General features: G+C 33.9%; 1 protein-coding gene across 2 annotated transcripts; it reads right to left on the bottom strand.

The window, feature by feature from the left end:
* Nucleotides 1-374: 374 nt before the first annotated feature.
* On the bottom strand, nt 375-13,863 carry LOC148627306 (uncharacterized). 2 transcript variants are annotated; one of them, XM_088571271.1, is made up of 17 exons: nt 13,774-13,863; nt 11,794-12,399; nt 10,252-10,971; nt 9,043-9,725; nt 8,426-8,579; nt 7,344-8,153; nt 6,849-7,027; nt 6,386-6,551; nt 5,673-5,755; nt 5,391-5,442; nt 4,741-4,856; nt 4,227-4,397; nt 3,834-4,031; nt 3,434-3,525; nt 2,739-2,904; nt 2,315-2,466; nt 375-1,091 (listed from the first exon to the last, which is right to left on the bottom strand). In XM_088571271.1, exons 2-17 carry the CDS (start codon nt 12,374-12,376, stop codon nt 377-379), a joined length of 5,040 nt encoding a protein of 1,679 aa, XP_088427397.1. In that variant the 5' UTR covers nt 12,377-12,399; nt 13,774-13,863; the 3' UTR covers nt 375-376. The 2 variants fall into 2 exon arrangements, with proteins under 2 accessions (XP_088427397.1, XP_088427398.1); XM_088571272.1 differs by lacking the exon at nt 13,774-13,863 and having other exon boundaries at nt 11,794-13,621.
* Between the last annotated feature and the right edge of the window lie 5,843 nt (nt 13,864-19,706).

Raw genomic sequence — 19,706 nt, 5'->3', positions numbered from 1 at the left:
AGTGGAATAAGTTTATGGTTATCTGTTCCTTTTTTACTATATAATTAAATACATAAAATAGATAAGGGAATTGTAAGTTACAGTCCGTAACTTTGACAGATCTAATAAATGTACTTTGCACACACAAAACTGAATAGATCCAAGTCCTCGGGTGACAAGTCGTAGAATCTATCGGAGTTGCACGAGATAATGTTCAGAGCTATAGCTGTATCGTCCATGTTGTGTGACATTACACTAAATTCAATGGGTCCGATGTTCAATATTTCCCACCAGAGTTCGTCTCACAGTAGCTCTTTTTGTTGCGCTCAGAAACAGGTTGACTAAGAAATATGATTTTTTATCTAGTACTGACTTTAATTTTAAACTCCATAACTCTTCATACGAATTCTTCACCAGTATTGTCACCTGTCATGTGATAACCACTTTTGTTTATCATTCTACTTTCTCTATCACGCATTCCTCGAGTGATTCGTTGTTGTAGTTCGTCTAAAACAAAACTTTTGTTTTGTTCTATTGATGTTTGATTATAAGGGAGAGTCGATAGTGCTTTGGAGACACCAATGGCATCATCAGTCAGCTTAGATACATCCCTTACCCAATGTCGGGAGTTATTTGGCCTTTGTAGTTTCTGTTCGACCGGTAAATAAAGCTGAGTGTAAGAGCTCGGATTCCAGTGTCTATGTTGGTTATCATTGTCACCTTTCAAATCTTTGGACGACTGCATTTCCAATATGCTATCTTTTTCCTGAAAACTCGTTGATTTAAACCTAATATCGGAGTTATTTGCATATAAAGACGATGCACTGTTTATATTTACAAAGTTAGGTAAATGTGGCGGTGAAGTGATTCGCCATGCATGATGAGTAAATGGAAACCTTTGATGGCTTAGAAGGTTTTGTTCACTTCGTGTGTATTTATTTTGGGATAAAATAAAATTTGAATCGTTCGGTTTGTTGCAATCTGCTAATGGTATATCGGAAACATGCTCTGTGTGTAATGCCTGTGGGGTTATTTCCTGGCGCGTTATTTCCATTACCTCTGTATCTAACTGTCTGGTAAACAGTGAATGATCAATGTCGGTCAGTGGATCACTAAAGTATAAAAGAAATGTCCTATTATTCTGTCCAAAATTAAATTAGAATATAATACTGTTTTGATTGGTGTAAATGGCAAAAAGTGCCACAAGAGAATAATACGATATGCAACACATGATCATATGAATCGAGCGTGATATGATTATGTTTCAAATTATGATTATCACAATAATGATCATATGGTGCTCGACCATATGATTATCTTAAAATGGGTCAGCATATGATTATCACACGCTGCGCTTTTGGCCGTGCTGACCAAGACTTTTCTTAAATTGATTTCAAATATTTTTGCCGAACGATACACATGTTCCATATTTAAGATTACACCTTGCGGAGCCCCTATATTAACTTAAATCGATATGATTTGTTGGGTTCCCAAAAATTACCATGCATTACGATTGCTGAACTGAGCCGATCGGTTTAAATCAAAACCAGATCAGATATGTGTCAAGCAATGTTGGGACTACATCCAATTACTATCGCAATAGAGAAAACGAAACCCCTCTTCTTACAGAAACTGATTACCTTAAGTGACGGTTGCCTTTGAAAACAGATATTTTTTATTCGTCTTTTCTCATTTCTTATTGATACAAAACGTAGCAACCATGGTTTTATTTCCGACGTTTTTTTAAAGTATTATTAACATATAAACTTCATGGATATCTCAAAGCTTTTTACTGACCGGTCTTTCCAACATCGAAATGTGAATGGAAATCCATCATTAATAACTCAATTAACAGGTATCAAGAAAATAAATGGAAAGGACGTAACAGCTCAGACAACGACTTCCAGAGATTCAATTCAATTATTAATCAGATAGAAGTAGCACCGTTTTGGAAACTAACAAACACATAACAAGACCTTAAAAATATTACTTTGTGACTAAACTCCTTACTGACTCCCCGAACAGCACACCAGGTTCGTGTTAAATCTGCAACCGATTTTTTTTTTTCTGATGTATACTTTCACGCATGTTGTAACTGTAAACCAACTTTAGTATTACAAAACCTGTTTTAGGAAATCGAAAACTTTCCTCTTTTTCCATTTACTGAGCTTTACGAGCTCGACGAAGTCCAGATATAATTTGAAGTACTTTTAGGAAAACTATTCATATTAATCGAAGTCGATATATAAAAATAAAGTTCCAGGTCACATTTGACACATGTATTCTGAAATAAGAACATGTTGCTTGTCATTTAAAGTTTTTTCTGTCAATTTACCCGAGCTGTCTCTTTATAACCTCTTCAATCCATAAAGCTGACGGTCTTCGCGTTCTGTCTCGGTCCCAGCATTTTAATAGAACCATGTATAACCAATCAGGGCAAAGTTTAGGTCTTGGTGGCACAGAACCGTTGTATAAAACACTAAGTAGCTAAAACAATGTAATGTAGATAACCTTTACTGAATAAAAAACAAGGAAAAATAACATATCAAATAAACACATATTGAACTCATTTCTGGAATTTTATCGCTGCGTTACGGTTGGGTAAAGGTTGGCAAACAAGGTGGCAACTTAATAAATGTTTTAGAAAAGAACACTGGCTTCTAGCAGTCTTATTTAAACCAATTATTCCCGATCGTTTAGATGAAAGTGTGAAGTTGAGCAAATCTTTCAATAAACCATTCGTATTATAACAGACTTACATCTTTATGAGCTATATGAGCAAAAGGTGCACAGCTCAGTTGATCAGCCATTGGATCGCTCCTGTATATATCCAGTGCAGTAAAGAACTCATATACCGTCATACCCAGCCGATAGATATCACTTTCAAATGAATATTGCCCGTGTTGTAAAACCTCTATAGGAGTCCTAAAAATGGTAGAAATCATCAAAACTGGAATATCCAACAAAATCAACACTCTTACTAGTTGTGGTAAGAATATAACAAAAAACTGTCTAGTTTTGTTGAAATATAGAGTTTCCCTAGTTCATATGACAAGAATACACGTTTCAATAACAAAGCCAAGGCCAAGTAAAAAGATTTTTTTTCAATAAGAGTTTGATCGTTGCTCCTCCGCTGCTCCTGATAAAACTGCTTCCTTTTTGTTCCTTAATGTTTTCTTACGTGAACGTAAATGTAAAGGTTTGTGTTACTTTTTGCCTAGTGTCATTTACACCACTAGTTTTTGAATGCATTAATTTCGATTGCTGTAATTCGACTGTGATTCCTTTGTATATCACTTATTTCACAAAAGGTCCCTGTTTCACAACACAGCTCTCTCGAACAACACTAATATAGAGAAATATTATAAGCACCTCAGAAAATAAGTCCTTTAAATGTAAATGTTAATAAGTCTATATTAACACAACAGAATGACAAATTATTATTAAATCTTACCAACGTTTTCTATCAGAATACATGGGCCCCGACAGACACTCTTGGGTTCGGTCTTCATAGTACAACATTCGACCTAATCTTGGCATATATACCTTTACAAATAAAAAGATACTTTCGTTTTTATATAAACTATAGCTGCAATCGTTAGGAATACATGTAGGGAACAGAAGGGTTTAGTATATAACATTTGATTAAAGAAATACTTCTATGCCCAACCAAGTGCATAAGTTAATCATGGTTTATGACAAGAAGATACGCCTTTTGCCTTTTTCCGTATGTAGCTTTTAAATTTTATGAGACAGTTACATGTATGTACTGAGCAAATGAATTCAAACAAAACAGACTTACTGTGCCAAAATAATCACCTATATACATGTAGGTTTATATAAGAAGTATTCACCTTTTCATAATCTTCTGATATGTAAATATGTTCAGCGCAAATATCTCCCAGAATAATACGTCTTCTATGAACTTCTTGGACAAAACAGACAACCTTGAGAACTATCTGCATATACTTGTATCCCTCCATTGTTGGGTCACCGAACACATTAGTGAACGCTAAATCTAGAATACTTGTACCCCTAACACATCTGTATTTCTACAAAAATAACGACAATGTATTAGATTGAATATGTCCTTTGTTGTCGTGGACAAACATTTTTCACAATGTGCCATGCAGATTCTATTACACTAATATCTTACAAAAGTTAAACTTTTATACATTATAATTCGACTACACATTTGTATAGCTCACTGTGTGTTTATTATACAAGATTTTTAATATATCACTTACTAAATAAAAAGGGAACATATTCTCTGATAGTTTCTGCCTTGCTTGGACGACGTGTTTCTGTGGCGAATTTAACAGACACAGCAGATCACGGAAAACTTCTTCGTCGTCAATACTCGGAAGGAATCGTAAAAACTTCAGCGTAACTGCTTCCCGAATGTCCAGGAAACCGAACTGAAATGGAACAATAAAACGCTAAGTGCAAAATGCCCTCCAAACCATTGAATTTTTAAGTCTATTTTTCATTTTATACATAACCGCTGGCATGCTTATGACATATTTTGTCTTTCGCGTTTGGTTGATTTTTCATTTTTGGCGAATTCGACATCATAATTTAATCAGAGTTGCTATCATGCGCACGATCGTTCAAAATATACAAAATGATTCAGAAACTTAAGTTTTATTGAATTGCACTCAAGCATATGTTATTAGAATAAAAGAAGCCGTAAAGCTGTATTTATACAAAAAAAAAACGTGCATTTTTAATCAAACATAAGCCACCTTAAACACGCTTTACCCTTTTAACAATCCTAGGTTTATCCTGTGGTATAACATCAACAGGGGTTATTGCTAGACTTCTTCGTTGTATTCTCTGACTCAGACGTGTATTCAGATAAACATGTTTGGCAGAACCTACATACCATTTAAAGACGAAACTTTTAATGCTTTCAGAAAGTCGGTATATTAGATGCAAATAGCACATTATTTGATTTAAAATACGCAACGTATAAAACATTCACTAAGTAGAAGAAACCATGGTAAATCACGGTTGCAAGAAAACGGTATTTAAGCCTATGTTATGTATGTTCTTTATCGACTGATATCATAGTTACGTTATATGTTTGGCTTAAATTAAAGATAATGTGTAAAAAAGACAAAAAAGTTCAAATATACATATATAGCATTTACGGTACTAATTGTTTTCACATCCTCTAATTCCATCTTGTTATAAATTGTCAAAACTGTTCGCTATCACGTTTTATGCTCAATCGATCGCAAGTTTATTTTTTTGTTAATGTTGCTTTTGTTTCATTCTGGTGAGAATTTCGATACTCCTAATTGCCTTCAATGGAACATTGTCGTAATCTTGTGGGCAAGAAATTGAATACATATCACCTGGTACAATACAACTTCCTTTAACTAGCATTAGAAAGCAGTGCTACTCACTTATTGATCGTCCATGGTAACACTTTATTTGCTGAATGAGGTATGGTATTTCCTAAAAAATGCAAAATTATAGTTAACTATTATTGATGTTTTTATGAAACATTGGTATTTGGCATCTGGTATTGGCACTTGATTAGGAAGACTTGGACACGTTTTTAACAATGCTACGAAATTGTTTATTGTTTTATTTGCCTTTGAGAAAATGAATTGGGAGATCGCCGACAAGAAAGATACAAAATATTTAGGTATCAGTACATACCTTATGTTTTACCATATTCTTACCGTTTCTGGTAACCTTTGATTCACATCTAACCGCGGGAGATCTTGCGTTGGGACGGCATCAATAGTATAATCAGAATTTTTATCTTTAAGAAATATGAAAAATCAATTTTATATTAAAAAAAAATAAACAACACACAATATGATTCAAACGTCTCATGATGTTTTTTTCGTCAACACTAGGTGGTTTCACCAGAGTTAAGAACAATCAGGCTGCACTAAACATATAATCAAGGACACCAAGACCTAGCTTAAAGAGTAATCAAGGGAACCAAGGTTATAGCGGTAATCAAAAGAATGTAATCCAGGGACAAAGACCAGACATGGAAAACAGACATACACAACAAAGAACATAAAGTAACTAAAATCATTCATACAAAGTAACAAAAGTAAATGAGCAACTCGGACTCCACTAAAAACTGGGAGCATGGACCAGGTGCACCGGTAGGGTAAGCGTCCTCTGCTTTTCTAGAAACACCCACCAAGTCCGGGGTAGGCAAACGAGGAAAGGAAAACTATGACCCTTTGAATAAATCAGTTTTCATGGTGCTGATGGATACATCATAACGATCCACGAGTTCATGATGACTAAAATGTGTTTTTGTAGTCTCGTTAGCTATTGTGTTTTTAGTTTTTGCCCTGTTTTCTCTGACTCATTGAGAAAATTTGCCCTGCATTATATTAATTTGATTACCCCTTGTAACCGTTGCCTTTACCTTGATTACTTTCGTCTTCAAACTGGAGCATTAATGATAGTTTTGTCTTGGCAGCACTGATGTCTAATCTTTCAGATGGATTGGATTTTGTGAGTCCTAGTATAACTGCATGAACTTCTGTCGGTATACAGGGCCATTTGTGTAGTTTCAGATCGCTGAAGAGGATCTGCAGAAAATCAACTTAATGAGGTGCACATATTCGTAATATAGAAATCATTTTACTGTAAAAAAAATAATGTAAATTAAGTGAACATTCATTACTAATAGGATAATTAACTGGAAAGAGTGAATAACCAAATAAATCGATTTTTTTACACTTAATATTTTGTGTGTTAAATGATGAATTTTAGATGCTTCATACAATTTCTATTTTCCAATATTGTAGTTCAGTTATACATCTTGCCTTTCTTCTTTAAGTAATTTTCCTAATTGTAATTGCCCTTTATTGTATACCGACACTCACATATTCAAGAATTTGTTCTGTTGGTGTGTTGTATACTTCAGTGTATGGATGACAGCCATAAGTGAAGAGCTCATAAATGACATTTCCCAGCATCCATGCGTCCGTCTTCTTGTCATATCTATCTTCCAATATGCTGACTGGGGCTGACCACAAAACAGGTATCATAATATCTTCCAAATCTGAAGTGTATCGATGTCATAATGGGTCCTACTTTAAATTTTATCTAAGTAGATTTTACAACATTATCTTATCCACTAATACATGCTTCTATCTGCATTAATTTGTTATACGTTGCGATATTTGAGTGTGCTATGAGTTGGAATTAGAATAATGAATATCCAATACGTGTTGAACATATCCTTGTTATAGAATGCATAATATTCAGGGTAAAGAATTCATATTGGATAAGTGAAATGTTTGCATCCACCTAAAGTTAAATTCACAATACGAGAATTTAGTTTAGTTTTAGATTGGCAAATGGAGTTATAGACCTACCTGATATAATTCCATTTTCTCTTAGTACACGAGTTGCAATGCTAAAATCGTGGAGGAACAAAGTTTGACTATTTAGACGGACACTGAAGGCAGAACACGTGATATTTCTATGAATAATTTTCTTATCGTGGAGAAATGAGACGGCGTTTATAATATCTAAAGTATATTTCAGTTGTTGTTGTTTGTTTAAAGCATGGGCACTATTTGTTCGGCAATCTAACAAATATGACAGAAATTCACTACTTCCTGCCTTTTCTGTGACGTAGAAAATTGGTAGTGGCCGACGCTGAAAGGCGAGAAGCTGCATTATATTACGGTGTGTAGAACTTTGATTTAAATGATGGAGAATTGTAAGCGTATTTAAATGTTGATTTGTTTCATTTTTGTCGGCTTTTTGTATGTATTCATCGAGTTCACCCTTAGAAACACAGTTTAAAGTCGGTATCAATATAATCAGTGATACGCTTGTTCCGTCAAATATTGAACCCATAACCTCCATCCATTTTGGTTTAAACGAGTCTGTAAGTGTAAATTTTCCGTTTACTGTAGCTTTGAAATTCAAAACTTCAAGACTTTTGCTAACAACATTAAAAAACAAATGTCTTATATTTTCTGTATTGGTATTATGTCGTCTGAATAGATAGACAGTATTTACAACAATCTGTTGATCATTATTCAAGAGAAGAGGTTCAATCAAATCTAAGAGCTTTGAACAGTGATTCTCCGGTATCCGGTCATTATCCAGAAAAATATTGAGCATCTTCCCAAGTTTCCAACTGATTCCAAACGAAGCACTCTGTTTCTCTACATCTGAAATTTATAATCATGAAGAAAATTAAGTGTTAAGAAAGTGATATTAGTACAGCAACAATGCCATTTTGGCTTTTTTTCAAATTAAACAAAGACACTAAAAATGCACCGTTGAATGGAAATCGGCATGAAAATGCCCAATATAGCCTACTTAAATATTATGTAATATTAGCAGCATGAAAATCAGTGAGCTGTTTCATAATTTTCATGGAAGTGCTATTTTAACTGACCATTTTGATAAAACATAAAACTCAAAGCTATGTTCACCTTACCATTTTCGAGTTTGAAAACTACCGTTTTGGTAACAAGGTGGAGCGCAGAAAACAACACATCATTTATTTTTTGTTTCTTTTTGGCTTTTTGTAGTAGTCGTCGAATTAGCTGGCTGAAAAACTCAGCTATTTCGAGGTCTCGTGTCCTTAGAACCTAAATAATAAAGTACAATATTTATCACTAAGGTAACGGTAATCTCATGATGATTGGGTGCGTGTAATTAAATTGCTTAAAATCTTGTCGTGTGTCTTTTACTTTGATTTTTAAACCTCACGTTTTTTTAACTGTGAACAGAAACTTATGTTTTGTGTACTTATAATATAAGTATTATAGTTTAAATCGTAAATTCGATGCGAGTTCCTGCAGGTTTCATGCATTTTTAGTTTATTAGGAATGTCATTGTTCTTTTATCGTGGATTATTACTCTTGATTTCGCTGACTTTTAGAGCTTGCTTAAAGGTGTGCTTACACTTGGTGAAGACCTTATGGTGACTTTTTAAGGTACTTGCTGTATACACTGGTGCATTAGTTGTGTTTGACCATACCCGGTTTTAACACTGCTACTAGTATATAAATGTGTGTATGATCAAGTTCAAGGCCTCTAAAATGAACCTACCTGGTTTGCCACGAAGAACAAGCATGCATATTGTTCCAGAAAACACATGGAGTGGCGGAAATGTTCCAGAAGTCTGGATCTATTATCTGGTATCATAAGTGCATCGTTTAAGTTTCCAATTTTTAGTGAGTTTGAAAATCCTACCCTGGATTTTAACTCTGTTAAAAGTAAATGTAAAGTTGTGATGAGGCTTCTGAGTGTGTCTTTTGAGCTGCCTACATTTGTTGATGCTATGTGTCGAACAGACACGCACGCTTCTGAACAAAATGATTCAATTTCACTTTTCATTTCGTTCGATAGCTCTGCGTTACTCAATGTTGAGAGATAAAGAATAGCAACTGAATCACACGTAACCGGAAGGATGTTCGCCACAATGTGCGAGTCACCATAGTTCGATTTTACTATTCCTACCAACCATTTGACCACCGTAAAATGTTGACCGCGCAAGCACCTGTTCATGATATTGTCGTCAAGCTGAAGACGATTCAATATGGCAATAATTTTTTCCTGTATATTGTATTCGGCTATCCCGAGAAGAGTGATGAGACCAAGGAAATCAAAACTATTCTGTAGAGAAATTATAGTCACATTTTGTACTTGTTTAATCAGATCGGTTTTCTCCTGACTATTAACTGTATAAAATCGTCGCTTCAGGTGGTCAATTGATTCTGTTCGCACCAATACTAGAAAAGAAACCGCGTGAAAGAGATGCAAAAAATACTTCATGTAATATTTCTATGCATGAAACTGCTACAATTCCTTTAAAGACCTTTTGTTGCTTATCCTTTTAAGGGAGTGCATTTATACGCAATCCAATGTTCCTGCTATTTTGTATCTGTTTTAAAAACAATTTTCGAGTAGTAATAGAGCTGTTTAGTCTAAATTTAGCAATATTATTCAATTGATAATGCGGTTCATCTGTTCATCTACAATACTAAACTGATATGCAATCAACAAGTATAATATTCTTCCTAAAAAAAACGAAGGAAAACTAAAAAAAAATTTAAAGTAACCCGTACCCCAGCAAAAATTATGTGCGATGGTAGGGTAACTAAGGTAACCATCCTTAGTTGTGTCACAGCCTATGCTGATTTTGCCATGTTTAAATTAACTATTAGGTTAGTCATTATATGGGAACGAAGAGCAAGAAGAAGGAACTAGAAGACATATTTCTCTATAAAAAGCAATATAAAAACAAAGAAGACTTACCAACTGGAAAGCATTCACGAGTATTAACAAATGTACCGATTGTCTCTTTGGACGGCTGTAGGGAATGGGCTTTGACGAACCCCGTTGATCGATACCTGATTCTGTTTTCAGAATTGTTCATAGTGCTGGTAGCATGATCATAGTCATAGTCGGTTGGAGGCACGCTTGTCTGTTGAATCGTTTTTTCGTCTATTGCATGTTGTAAATTTTCAGAATTCTCAGAACTTCGAATGGAGTTGGTGGTCTTGTTATAATCCATTGTTGGAACGTTTGTTTCTTCCAACTGATTCCCGTTCAATGTTTGTCTTATGTGTGATGTGATCTCAGAAACTTCGGATGTTTTGAATAGTTTAAATTCATGAAATATCTGTCTCGTTTGGATACCATTTAGATCACCAGATATTATCACTTTCCTTGAAAAATTTTGAAGAAATCGTTTTATTTTTCGGAGATTCTGCTCTAAATGTCTACATACAACTACAACAATAAAATCAGAATGTTTTACATTATCGCAATCGTCCGATTGAACATTCCCACCTTCCAGGATACAATCTCTGGTTATGAAATCATTCTTTTCAAGAAATGTGTGGAGATCTGTTGCCCAAATACAACGTTCCTGTAGAAAACATCTCATAACACAAACTTGACGATTTTCTGTATTGGTGTAACACTCACAATTCATGTTTTCTGCCATTGTCTCTGGCAACTCTTCCTCTAACTCTGAAATCGTGAAGACGTATGAATTATTTTCACACCATTCTTGACTACTTACGAAACTATTTGAACATCACTAAAAGAATGCATTTATGTAATACCTGTATTTAAGTTTGAATACGTTGTAAATATTATGTCGGATTTAACAATTCAATTGAGTATATACAAGTTCCACAGTTCTTTTCAAAATAGGATAATTACCATCTAAACAAATCAGTTAAATGGACTTTTAAAATGTATATAGAACCTTTAATAATTCAACGAGGAAATAAAAATGAAAAGGGCTCTTAAATTTTATATTTTTACCGATGTTCGCAGTATTTGTTCTTGAGTGCAATTATCCCATGTATGCATGTGCAAAAAATTCCAGTATTATCATTTATTCCCATAAGTACTGTTAATTTATACTCGTCTTGCTAAGTTAAGATCACACATTTTTATGACAAAAAGTAGAATTTACAATAATGATGTCCTTGGGTGTTTTTTAAGCTCTTTTAACTTTCGTACTTTCCAGGTTGTCCTGTCATCGTAAGGGTTGATTTCCGACCAAAGACGTGAAACTTGTTCACTGTCATATCACAAATTTTCACTGCTTGTATACAATTTAGTAAGAATAAAGTTTATTCTTTCAAACAATTGCATTGGAAATTGCATCGCGTACACAAATCAGTCACTGTCACACTGTTCCGAAGCCAATACGTATTTACGCGCTTGTATATGCAATGTAATCGTAGATTTGGATGAAAAGTAAAATCTTAAAGACTAATCGCATTAAAAACATTATTGTTTTTCTAGTCAAGAAATAAAATAGTAATAAAAAGTACATACCAAAATGTATCTCTGAATACGCATCGTAGTCATCTAAAAAGGGAATATGTACCATACGATTAAGTTCTACGTCTTCATTAGTAAGATTGGATGGTGCCAAATATTTACCAACGCTTTCTAAGTCAGCAATTGTTGATACATGTGTATTACCCACTTCTCTCTTTGTTTCCGTATCTTTACTGTCGCATCCCAAATTTGTAAGCTTTTGATTGATTCTAGAAAGTTTTTCATAGTTGACATTGCCATGGAGGTAACTAGCAAGATTGTCTACATCTACCATCGGGAATCGTTTTATTTTTTCTAATTCGTCTTTAGCGATGCTATTAAAGTCACCAGTGAGAACTGTTTTTCCGTTTTTTAAACATTGCAAAATTGTTTCAGTCTTATGCTGTAGATGTTTGCAACACACGAACACAACTAAGTCAGATCGTTTGTATATTAGAATTAAGTCCTTGAAAACAACATTTTTGATAATGTGTTCGGTGGGATTCAAGTCAAAGTTTTTCACAATGTCGAACACATTAGAAATAGACAAACAGCCTTCTTTCAGTGGACATCGTAGGAAGGCAATCTTGCCGGACATATCTGAGATTTTTTTTCCGTACTCTAAAATTGTACCAGAAAAACGTCTGGTTTAACTATTCAGCACTAATGCTTGCTCATGCATATCCGATATTGTTTTTTTTTTTATACTTTTTTCTATAAAGGTTATACGATGATGTATTTGTTGCATTTCACTATATCTGTTCCTTTTTTTCTACCTCTCACAAAATAAATATGCAATAAATGAATCAGTATAGTATAATTAGAAAAATATGATTCCAGATAAATCCTAATGTTAAACTATCGCATCTCCTTTTCAACAGAAAATAATTACTCATGTGCTGAATCAATTTATTATAATAATGGGCTGATGGATGAATAGACTTGTTCCGGTAATTATATATGTCGACAAGTCGACAAGTCGACATATATATCAGGACCTGTCAATATAAGTATCTCAACAACCTGACTTCGCGACGGCAGTAGTGAGCAATATCTCGACCCAAGCACGAGATTTTGAGATATGCTATGTCTACTTGTCGAAAAAAAGATGTCGACTTAACTAGATAATTTTCGTGTTAAGTCGATATAAAATGTCGTTAAGTCGACTTTTCGACATTTTTAAGTAGACTTGTACTGATAGTTTTGTCGACATATTGACATAATTATCTTGACAGCTCAACTTGTCGATGGCAGAAATAAGTCTATAGATACTGTCTGTCAAATTACACAATTTATTTTCAGCCTACCTGTTCTTAGTTTCGTCTAATTCGGAGTTGTTTTTTGTCTTGTTTTCATTTAGAGGGAAATGGGATAAGAATGTTTTCTGCGGCCATAAATTATAAAAGGCTCCCTTTCACCATAACGGTGTAGTGCAAATAAAGGCTCCGTTCTTATAAAAGCTGCTGAAATGTTCGAAACAGTGACGGAAACATGATCATTTCGGGGGTTTGTGCACTCTTTTGTATATAAGATTGTGTATAGAAGTTTGCCGAAATTGTGCAAACAAGAGATTGGAACTCCTTTCTTTACCCCCTTTTTTGTAAATATTTGGACCCTCCTCAGCATGAAATGTGAAGACAGCTCTTTCAAGTGGTACGTCCCTCCTTACATTTTTCCTCTCTAGGATTTATGACTATTCATAATCTCATAGGGTTTTCTTTCATAGATAAATTGTGCGTTTAGTAACTTAAATATCGAATTAAACGCGTAGTTTATTCGAGTAATTGCATAAAAATGAACAGCAGGTAATGATTAAAAGTAAAAGCTCAACTGATTTGAATTAGATCATTGTTTATTCCAACCAAATTAATAAGCATATATAGTTCGGAGTAAAAGTTGTTTATTGGCGTAAACAACATGGAATTAAACTTGATATTTTAGAAATAACTTTATATGGTGTCTACTATCATGAAAAAGTCATAATATCGTACTTACTTAACTGAACAGCTAGCTCTCCAGATTATTTAGGAAATTAACAAACACCAAAACAGCCCTACACCCGCGTGTTGTGAATAAATATTCTTTTAGGACTTAAACGGGGTGTTGAAATGTCCTGATGAAATGCATTGATAGTGCGAATATCTGATATTGTTTAAAGAAGTATTATATTAATTTCACTAATCAACCGTTACAATGACAAAGATAATATGTTTCAAATCAGAAAAAAATATCTTCTAAATTAAATACAATTGTGGTCATAACAATACTACAGGAGCATTATGTCTTCGTGTATCTTCTAGATGAACATACTAGAAATACATGTATCTGTGCATTGTCAGAGTGTCATTAAAAATCGCAAAGATCGATGATTTTAAATAAGGCAGTTGTTGACTTACTACTTTAACTTTATTTGATATCTGAGGCTAAAAAAATAAAAAAGATTTGTATAAAAATACAAATTGAGAAATTGCCATGAAGAGTTAGGTAAAACTACATGTAATAAGTCTATATCTTGACCTACACTAAAGATCGATGGAAAAGGAAAATTAATGACGAAACTTTAAGACAAATAAGGTGACATTCAATCCGTATCGTCAACTTTCCTTTCGTCTGTGGCAACATCCCTTCACCACCTGCGTATTGAGTTTTCATATCACAACCTATAGGTTATGTCAGAGCTTGCCGAAACTAGGCGGACTTTTTGTACGGTGCTAGATTTTTTCAATTAGACTTCTGGAACAGGGTTATGGTGCTACAAGATTAATCTGCACTACAAAAGTTTTATTGTCTTCAACATGAACTCGTGTGTCGTTATATTATATCCATCTGCATCACGAGAACAGTGTTTGCCTCTTCTCTTTCGTCTACCCTAGACATGACATTTATTAGCTACTCAGCGGGTGTTTTTATAAAAAGGCTGAGGACGCTTACCCTACCGGTGCACCTGGTAAATGCTCTCAGTTTTTAGTGCAGTCCAGTTTGCTCATTTACTTTTGTTTCTTTGTATGTGTTGTTGTGGAAGAGTGAATTTGACGTGCTTTGTATGTACTGTATTATATGTTTTTAATTTACAGTCGCTGTGATGTGTATTGATGAACTTACTTATTGTATCAGAATTATTGATTACTTAATAAAAATACTTATTTTAACTTATTTGTGTTATTTGATCAATGTTTCATAATAATGGTGAATTTGATTTCACTAATACATTGAATGAAACATGTTCTTTTATTTATTTTGATATACAAATTAAGGTTATGACCTGAAGTTGGAGTGAACTTGTTATTTTATTAACTTTAGCACTGAAGGTCCATTAGGGTTATTCCATTCATTTTCATTGGTTATTTAAACCAGGTGGTAATTTCTTTTGTTCTTTTGAAACTGGACTTTTGATATTGCTATTGAGGGAGATGGAAGACATTTTGTATTTCATGTCAATCTGATAACTATTTGATGAATCTATTCAACTCTGTTCTGTTATAATTTATTCCTGGTGTCACCATGCTTCTAATGCAGGCTATCTATAGTTATTTTATTACTTAATTGTACTTTATTTCACATTACTACAGAAGTTTTATGGTCGTCATCATGAACTCGTGGATCGTTATTTCGTATCCATCTGTGCCATGAAAACTGATTTATTCAACGTGTCATAGTTTTCCTTTCCTCTTTCGTCTACCCCGGACTTGACTTTTTATGAGCAACTCGGCGGGTGTTTCTAGAAAAGCAGAGGACGCTTACCCTACCGTTACATCTGGTCCATGCTCCCAGTTTTTAGTTACTTCATGTTCTTTGTTGTGTTTGTCTGTTTTCCATGTCTGATGTTTGTCGCTGGATTACATTCTTTTGATTACCGCTATAACTTTGGTTCCCTTGATTATTCTTTCACATCTACAGTGTCAAAAAATATCAAAGACTAGCTATTTGGGAGCACTATTAACAAAAACAGGTATTTTCAGAAAGGCTATAAAATTACAGTCTGACAAGGGGACAAAAGTCACGTACGAGATATTAAAAAAGGGCAAATTTCATGGACCGACGATTTCCTGTCAGTTGGATCTTTTTAAGCCTATTCTTTTATATGGTTCTGAAATCTGGAGTTTTCCAATTTATATATGTTAGAAAAAAATCATTTGAAGTTTTGTAAACTTTTACTGAGTCTTAAATCTTCCACGCCTTCGTGTTTTATATATAGAACTTGGTCTCTTCCTATTGTCTGTAGATGTTAAACAGAGAACGGTGTCTATTTGGTCAAAACTTATTGCTGGTAATCAATGTAAAATCTCATGTATTGCTTATAAACTGATGCTGAATATGTATATGAGGCAAAATGTAAACTTTAAGTGGTTACAGAGTATTCAAGAAACTTTAGATGAGTGTAGGCTATTAAATATTTGGTTAACGCCAAATGTTTTGAACATTGAATGGTTAAAATGCCAGGTTAAGCTATGTCTTACTAATCAGTACAGAAACAGGTCGTTGGCAAAATATTAGTAGAGAAAATCGTTTTTGTAATCTATGTGACTTAGAAATAGGGGACGAATACCATTCTATTATGAAATGTCCATCACTTGCAACAGAGAGAAAACTGTATATCAAGAAGGAGCTTATAAAGCGCCCATGTATTTTAGGTTCTAGGGAATAATGTCAACGAAAGATTAAAGAAAGTCTGACTAATCTGTGTAAATGTATTAAAATTATAAACAAAAGAGTGAGTCCTCCTGACTAACTTCATCAATACTGTAATGTTTCTAACCATTCTGTAAATAGTTTTGTATAGCATGTATTGTATACATATATTATGTGTCTCTGTACCAAATATACATGTGGTTTATGAGAATAAAGATTGTTGTTGTGTACAGTATATCTGAGTTGAGTGACTGATTGATTGACTCACTGACTGATAAAACTTTAAAAAAATATTAAATGATTTAAAACTAATTAAAAGTAATTAACGTAAGAGAGGTCATATTTAAAACCATTAAGCAATGAATGTTAGTGAATAAAAACTGCAAGCTTGCTTCTATACAATTTAATACAGGTTCGTGTGATTTATGTGTGATTGTGCGTATATTGGCACAAATATTTACAACTGTACAGTCTTTACTTTGTATTCAGGTGCAACCAAGTTATGAAATATGCCATGAGGATCATGTTCATACGATGTATCAATCCTGAGACAATTGTTCGTATACTTTGCATCTCAGTATTAGGTAAGCATCGAGTTTGTAATGTTTGCTTTAATATTTTTAGTTTGCTTATTTTGCTTAGCTTAGTTTGCTGATATTTTAACCGCTTATGCCTATTCCTAACGTTTTACCTTGACCCATGTAGATGCTCTATTTTCGTGATATAGCTTGTGACATACATTTTTTCCTAGTCGATCAGCTTATAGAACTTATGCGTGATATGCCTCAATCAGTTTGATATACAGTTTTTTCATTAAAATAATGAGAACAGATAATTCATTTGTAATTTTCATATGTGAATTGTAATTTTCATTTTGAGTACATTAGTTCTCATAATATGTTAGAGTTATCTTTCTTGACAAATTGTTATAATTTTATAAGCTTATTTTAGGGACTTTCAAAACTTGATTAACATTTCAATAAAGAATCCAAACACCTTGAGATGCCTTGGTTTTAATTAGTGGAAAACCCATAAAACCAACTGGCAACATTATTTTGGTCACTTCATGATCTTTGTTGTGTGTGTCCATTTTTCCTGTCTAGTCTTTATCATGGGAATATATTCTTTTCATTACCGCTCGAATACTAGTTCCTATGATTACTCATTGTAAGGTTTATTACGATTGATGGTCGCGTTTTATCGTTCATCAAGCATAAACTTAATTAATTCATGTTTGCAGAATTCAGTATTTAGGTGTTTCTAAACATGACTTTTGTACTTCTCCGACTTGGAAATGAGATTACTAGAAAGTCAGTGAAAACTTTGATTTTACCTGGCACAATTCTTGCGGTATACACCTATGATGGAATTGAGGACTTTTATTTAGTGTTGTGTAAAAGAGAAGAACGGACTTGACTCGAGCACGCATCATGATTGGGGAATTTATTTTGCGTCGGTTTGAACGTAATAGATTGTTTGTACTATGATAGAATAAAAGATAATCCTTTACAATACAAAATTTAAAAGAAGAAACAAGTTTTGGTCCCCCGCTTTCACTAAAGTACTAGTATATATGTGTAGACGTGAAAATATAATCAAAGACTGAAGTCTTCAAAGTCGCTAATTGTCAAATATTCTCTGTCTCTGATTTTGGCTTACTTTCAACATCCGAAATGACACGAATGCAATATGCTCTAAAATCGGGTGACTTCCGCTTAAATCTTGGTTCCCTTGATATGATTGCGTACTCTAACCGTGATGACCCGAATGTTTTCTATTACCCGGAACCATATCAAACAACTAGCAATGGCTAGATCTATACATACATATCGGGATCCTGATAATATGTACACTCTTCCGTAGACGTACTTTTACAAGCCAGTTAGAGTAGGGAAACGCTCCCAGACCCACGTGGGGTCTGGCAGTAGACCACAGCGTCTACACAGCAGCCCAGCCGCTAGTAGGACGTACCCTGGCCGAGTTCTTCTGTCGGGTATTCCGAAGGCTGAACTCCGCCACCAACACTAGTTAGTTCTACTAACCCACTAACATCGACCGTGAAAGACTTGTATTGGTATTCAAGGTCGTTAAAAAACCCCAATGATATAATGTTATATTATATTATTAATATATTATTAATATAATAGTAAACAGGGTAATATTACATAAATTCAATGCAAACTGATCGTTTTCATCTTTTAATATAAACTTCCCGTTCTCATACAAGCAAAAAAAAAAAAAAAAAAGAAAAGATAAAAAAAAAAAAAACAAAAACACATAGACATGTATATGATATTCTTAAAAGAGGTACGTTGTAACGATCTTTGGGTCGCTTATGATATTAACTAGGGAACCAGATTAGAAACCAGATTAAACAACTGACAATGAATATTCATAGATATCGGGGTCCTGCTAGTGTATATGACCTATATAGTTTTCGTAACGACCGAGCCCCTGTGCCTGAATTGGAAACTGGGTAATGTTCAACACTAATCGATCAATCCCAGTGAACTTCCCGTTCTCATAAAAGCAAGAAACACACGTAGAACACACGTGTATGATATTTAAGAGGCATATTTTTTTATCTCGTATGAAGCTGAAACTATGATGCTAAGGCGGAAAACACGGCACAGATCTGCAGCATTACGTGGAGTAAAAACATATTATTATGCAAATCATGTGAGAATATGAAGTACTGAAATTACAAGAACAGGAAATCGCTAACAATATGGTTGGGGGGGACAATTGTTTGGACAGTTTTGATATCCCATATTGAAACAAGTAATTATGCTGACGTGGGAATAAACTTCAATCTCGGATTGTTTTTTGATTGGTTGTCTAGGTTCACGGTTGAGTAATCAACAGTAGGATTTACCGCCACACGAAATCTAGATGGCCATTGTCCGAATTGATATGAATTTCCTGGCCACCCTCCCATATTGAAAATTTTCCTAATAGTTCTTTATTTTGATAATTTAACTCCATACTCTAGATTACTATGTGGCGGGCGGATTTTGGTATCTTTTGTGTTCCTTGCCAATATCATTTTGTATATAATATATATGTTTTATTGTACTTTATTGATATTATGATGTATTCACATGTACATATTTGTTTTCACGTCAGCCAAAATTAATTAAAATTAAACTTTCTATAGTCTTATTTCGTAGTCCAGTGATAATTTGTTTGTTTTGTAGGTAAATTCTCATTCAACGAAGTATGTTTTAATTTCTTTTTAAAAATGGAATGTTGCTTAACGTTCAATTACTTTAAAGAGCTATTAAATTCTTCAAATTTCA

This window comes from Perna viridis, chromosome 1, assembly GCF_037379345.1.
Source record: "Perna viridis isolate PV_CMFRI_1.1 ecotype Kerala chromosome 1, ASM3737934v1, whole genome shotgun sequence".
Classification (NCBI taxonomy): Eukaryota; Metazoa; Mollusca; class Bivalvia; order Mytilida; family Mytilidae; genus Perna; species Perna viridis.
Note: the sequence above shows the minus strand (reverse complement) of the source record. Positions and strands in the feature narration are given on the sequence as shown.

What these genes read in the sequence shown, in the direction of transcription:
- LOC148627306 (XM_088571271.1), bottom strand. Translation starts at nt 12,376, where the DNA reads ATGTCCGGCAAGATTGCCTTCCTACGATGTCCACTGAAAGAAGGCTGT. An exon ending in AGTTTTCAAACTCGAAAATG is followed by an intron (nt 8,154 to 8,425) that starts GTAAGGTGAACA and finishes TATAAATTTCAG; the next exon opens with ATGTAGAGAAACAGAGTGCT. An exon ending in AGAAAATGGAATTATATCAG is followed by an intron (nt 7,028 to 7,343) that starts GTAGGTCTATAA and finishes GATACACTTCAG; the next exon opens with ATTTGGAAGATATTATGATA.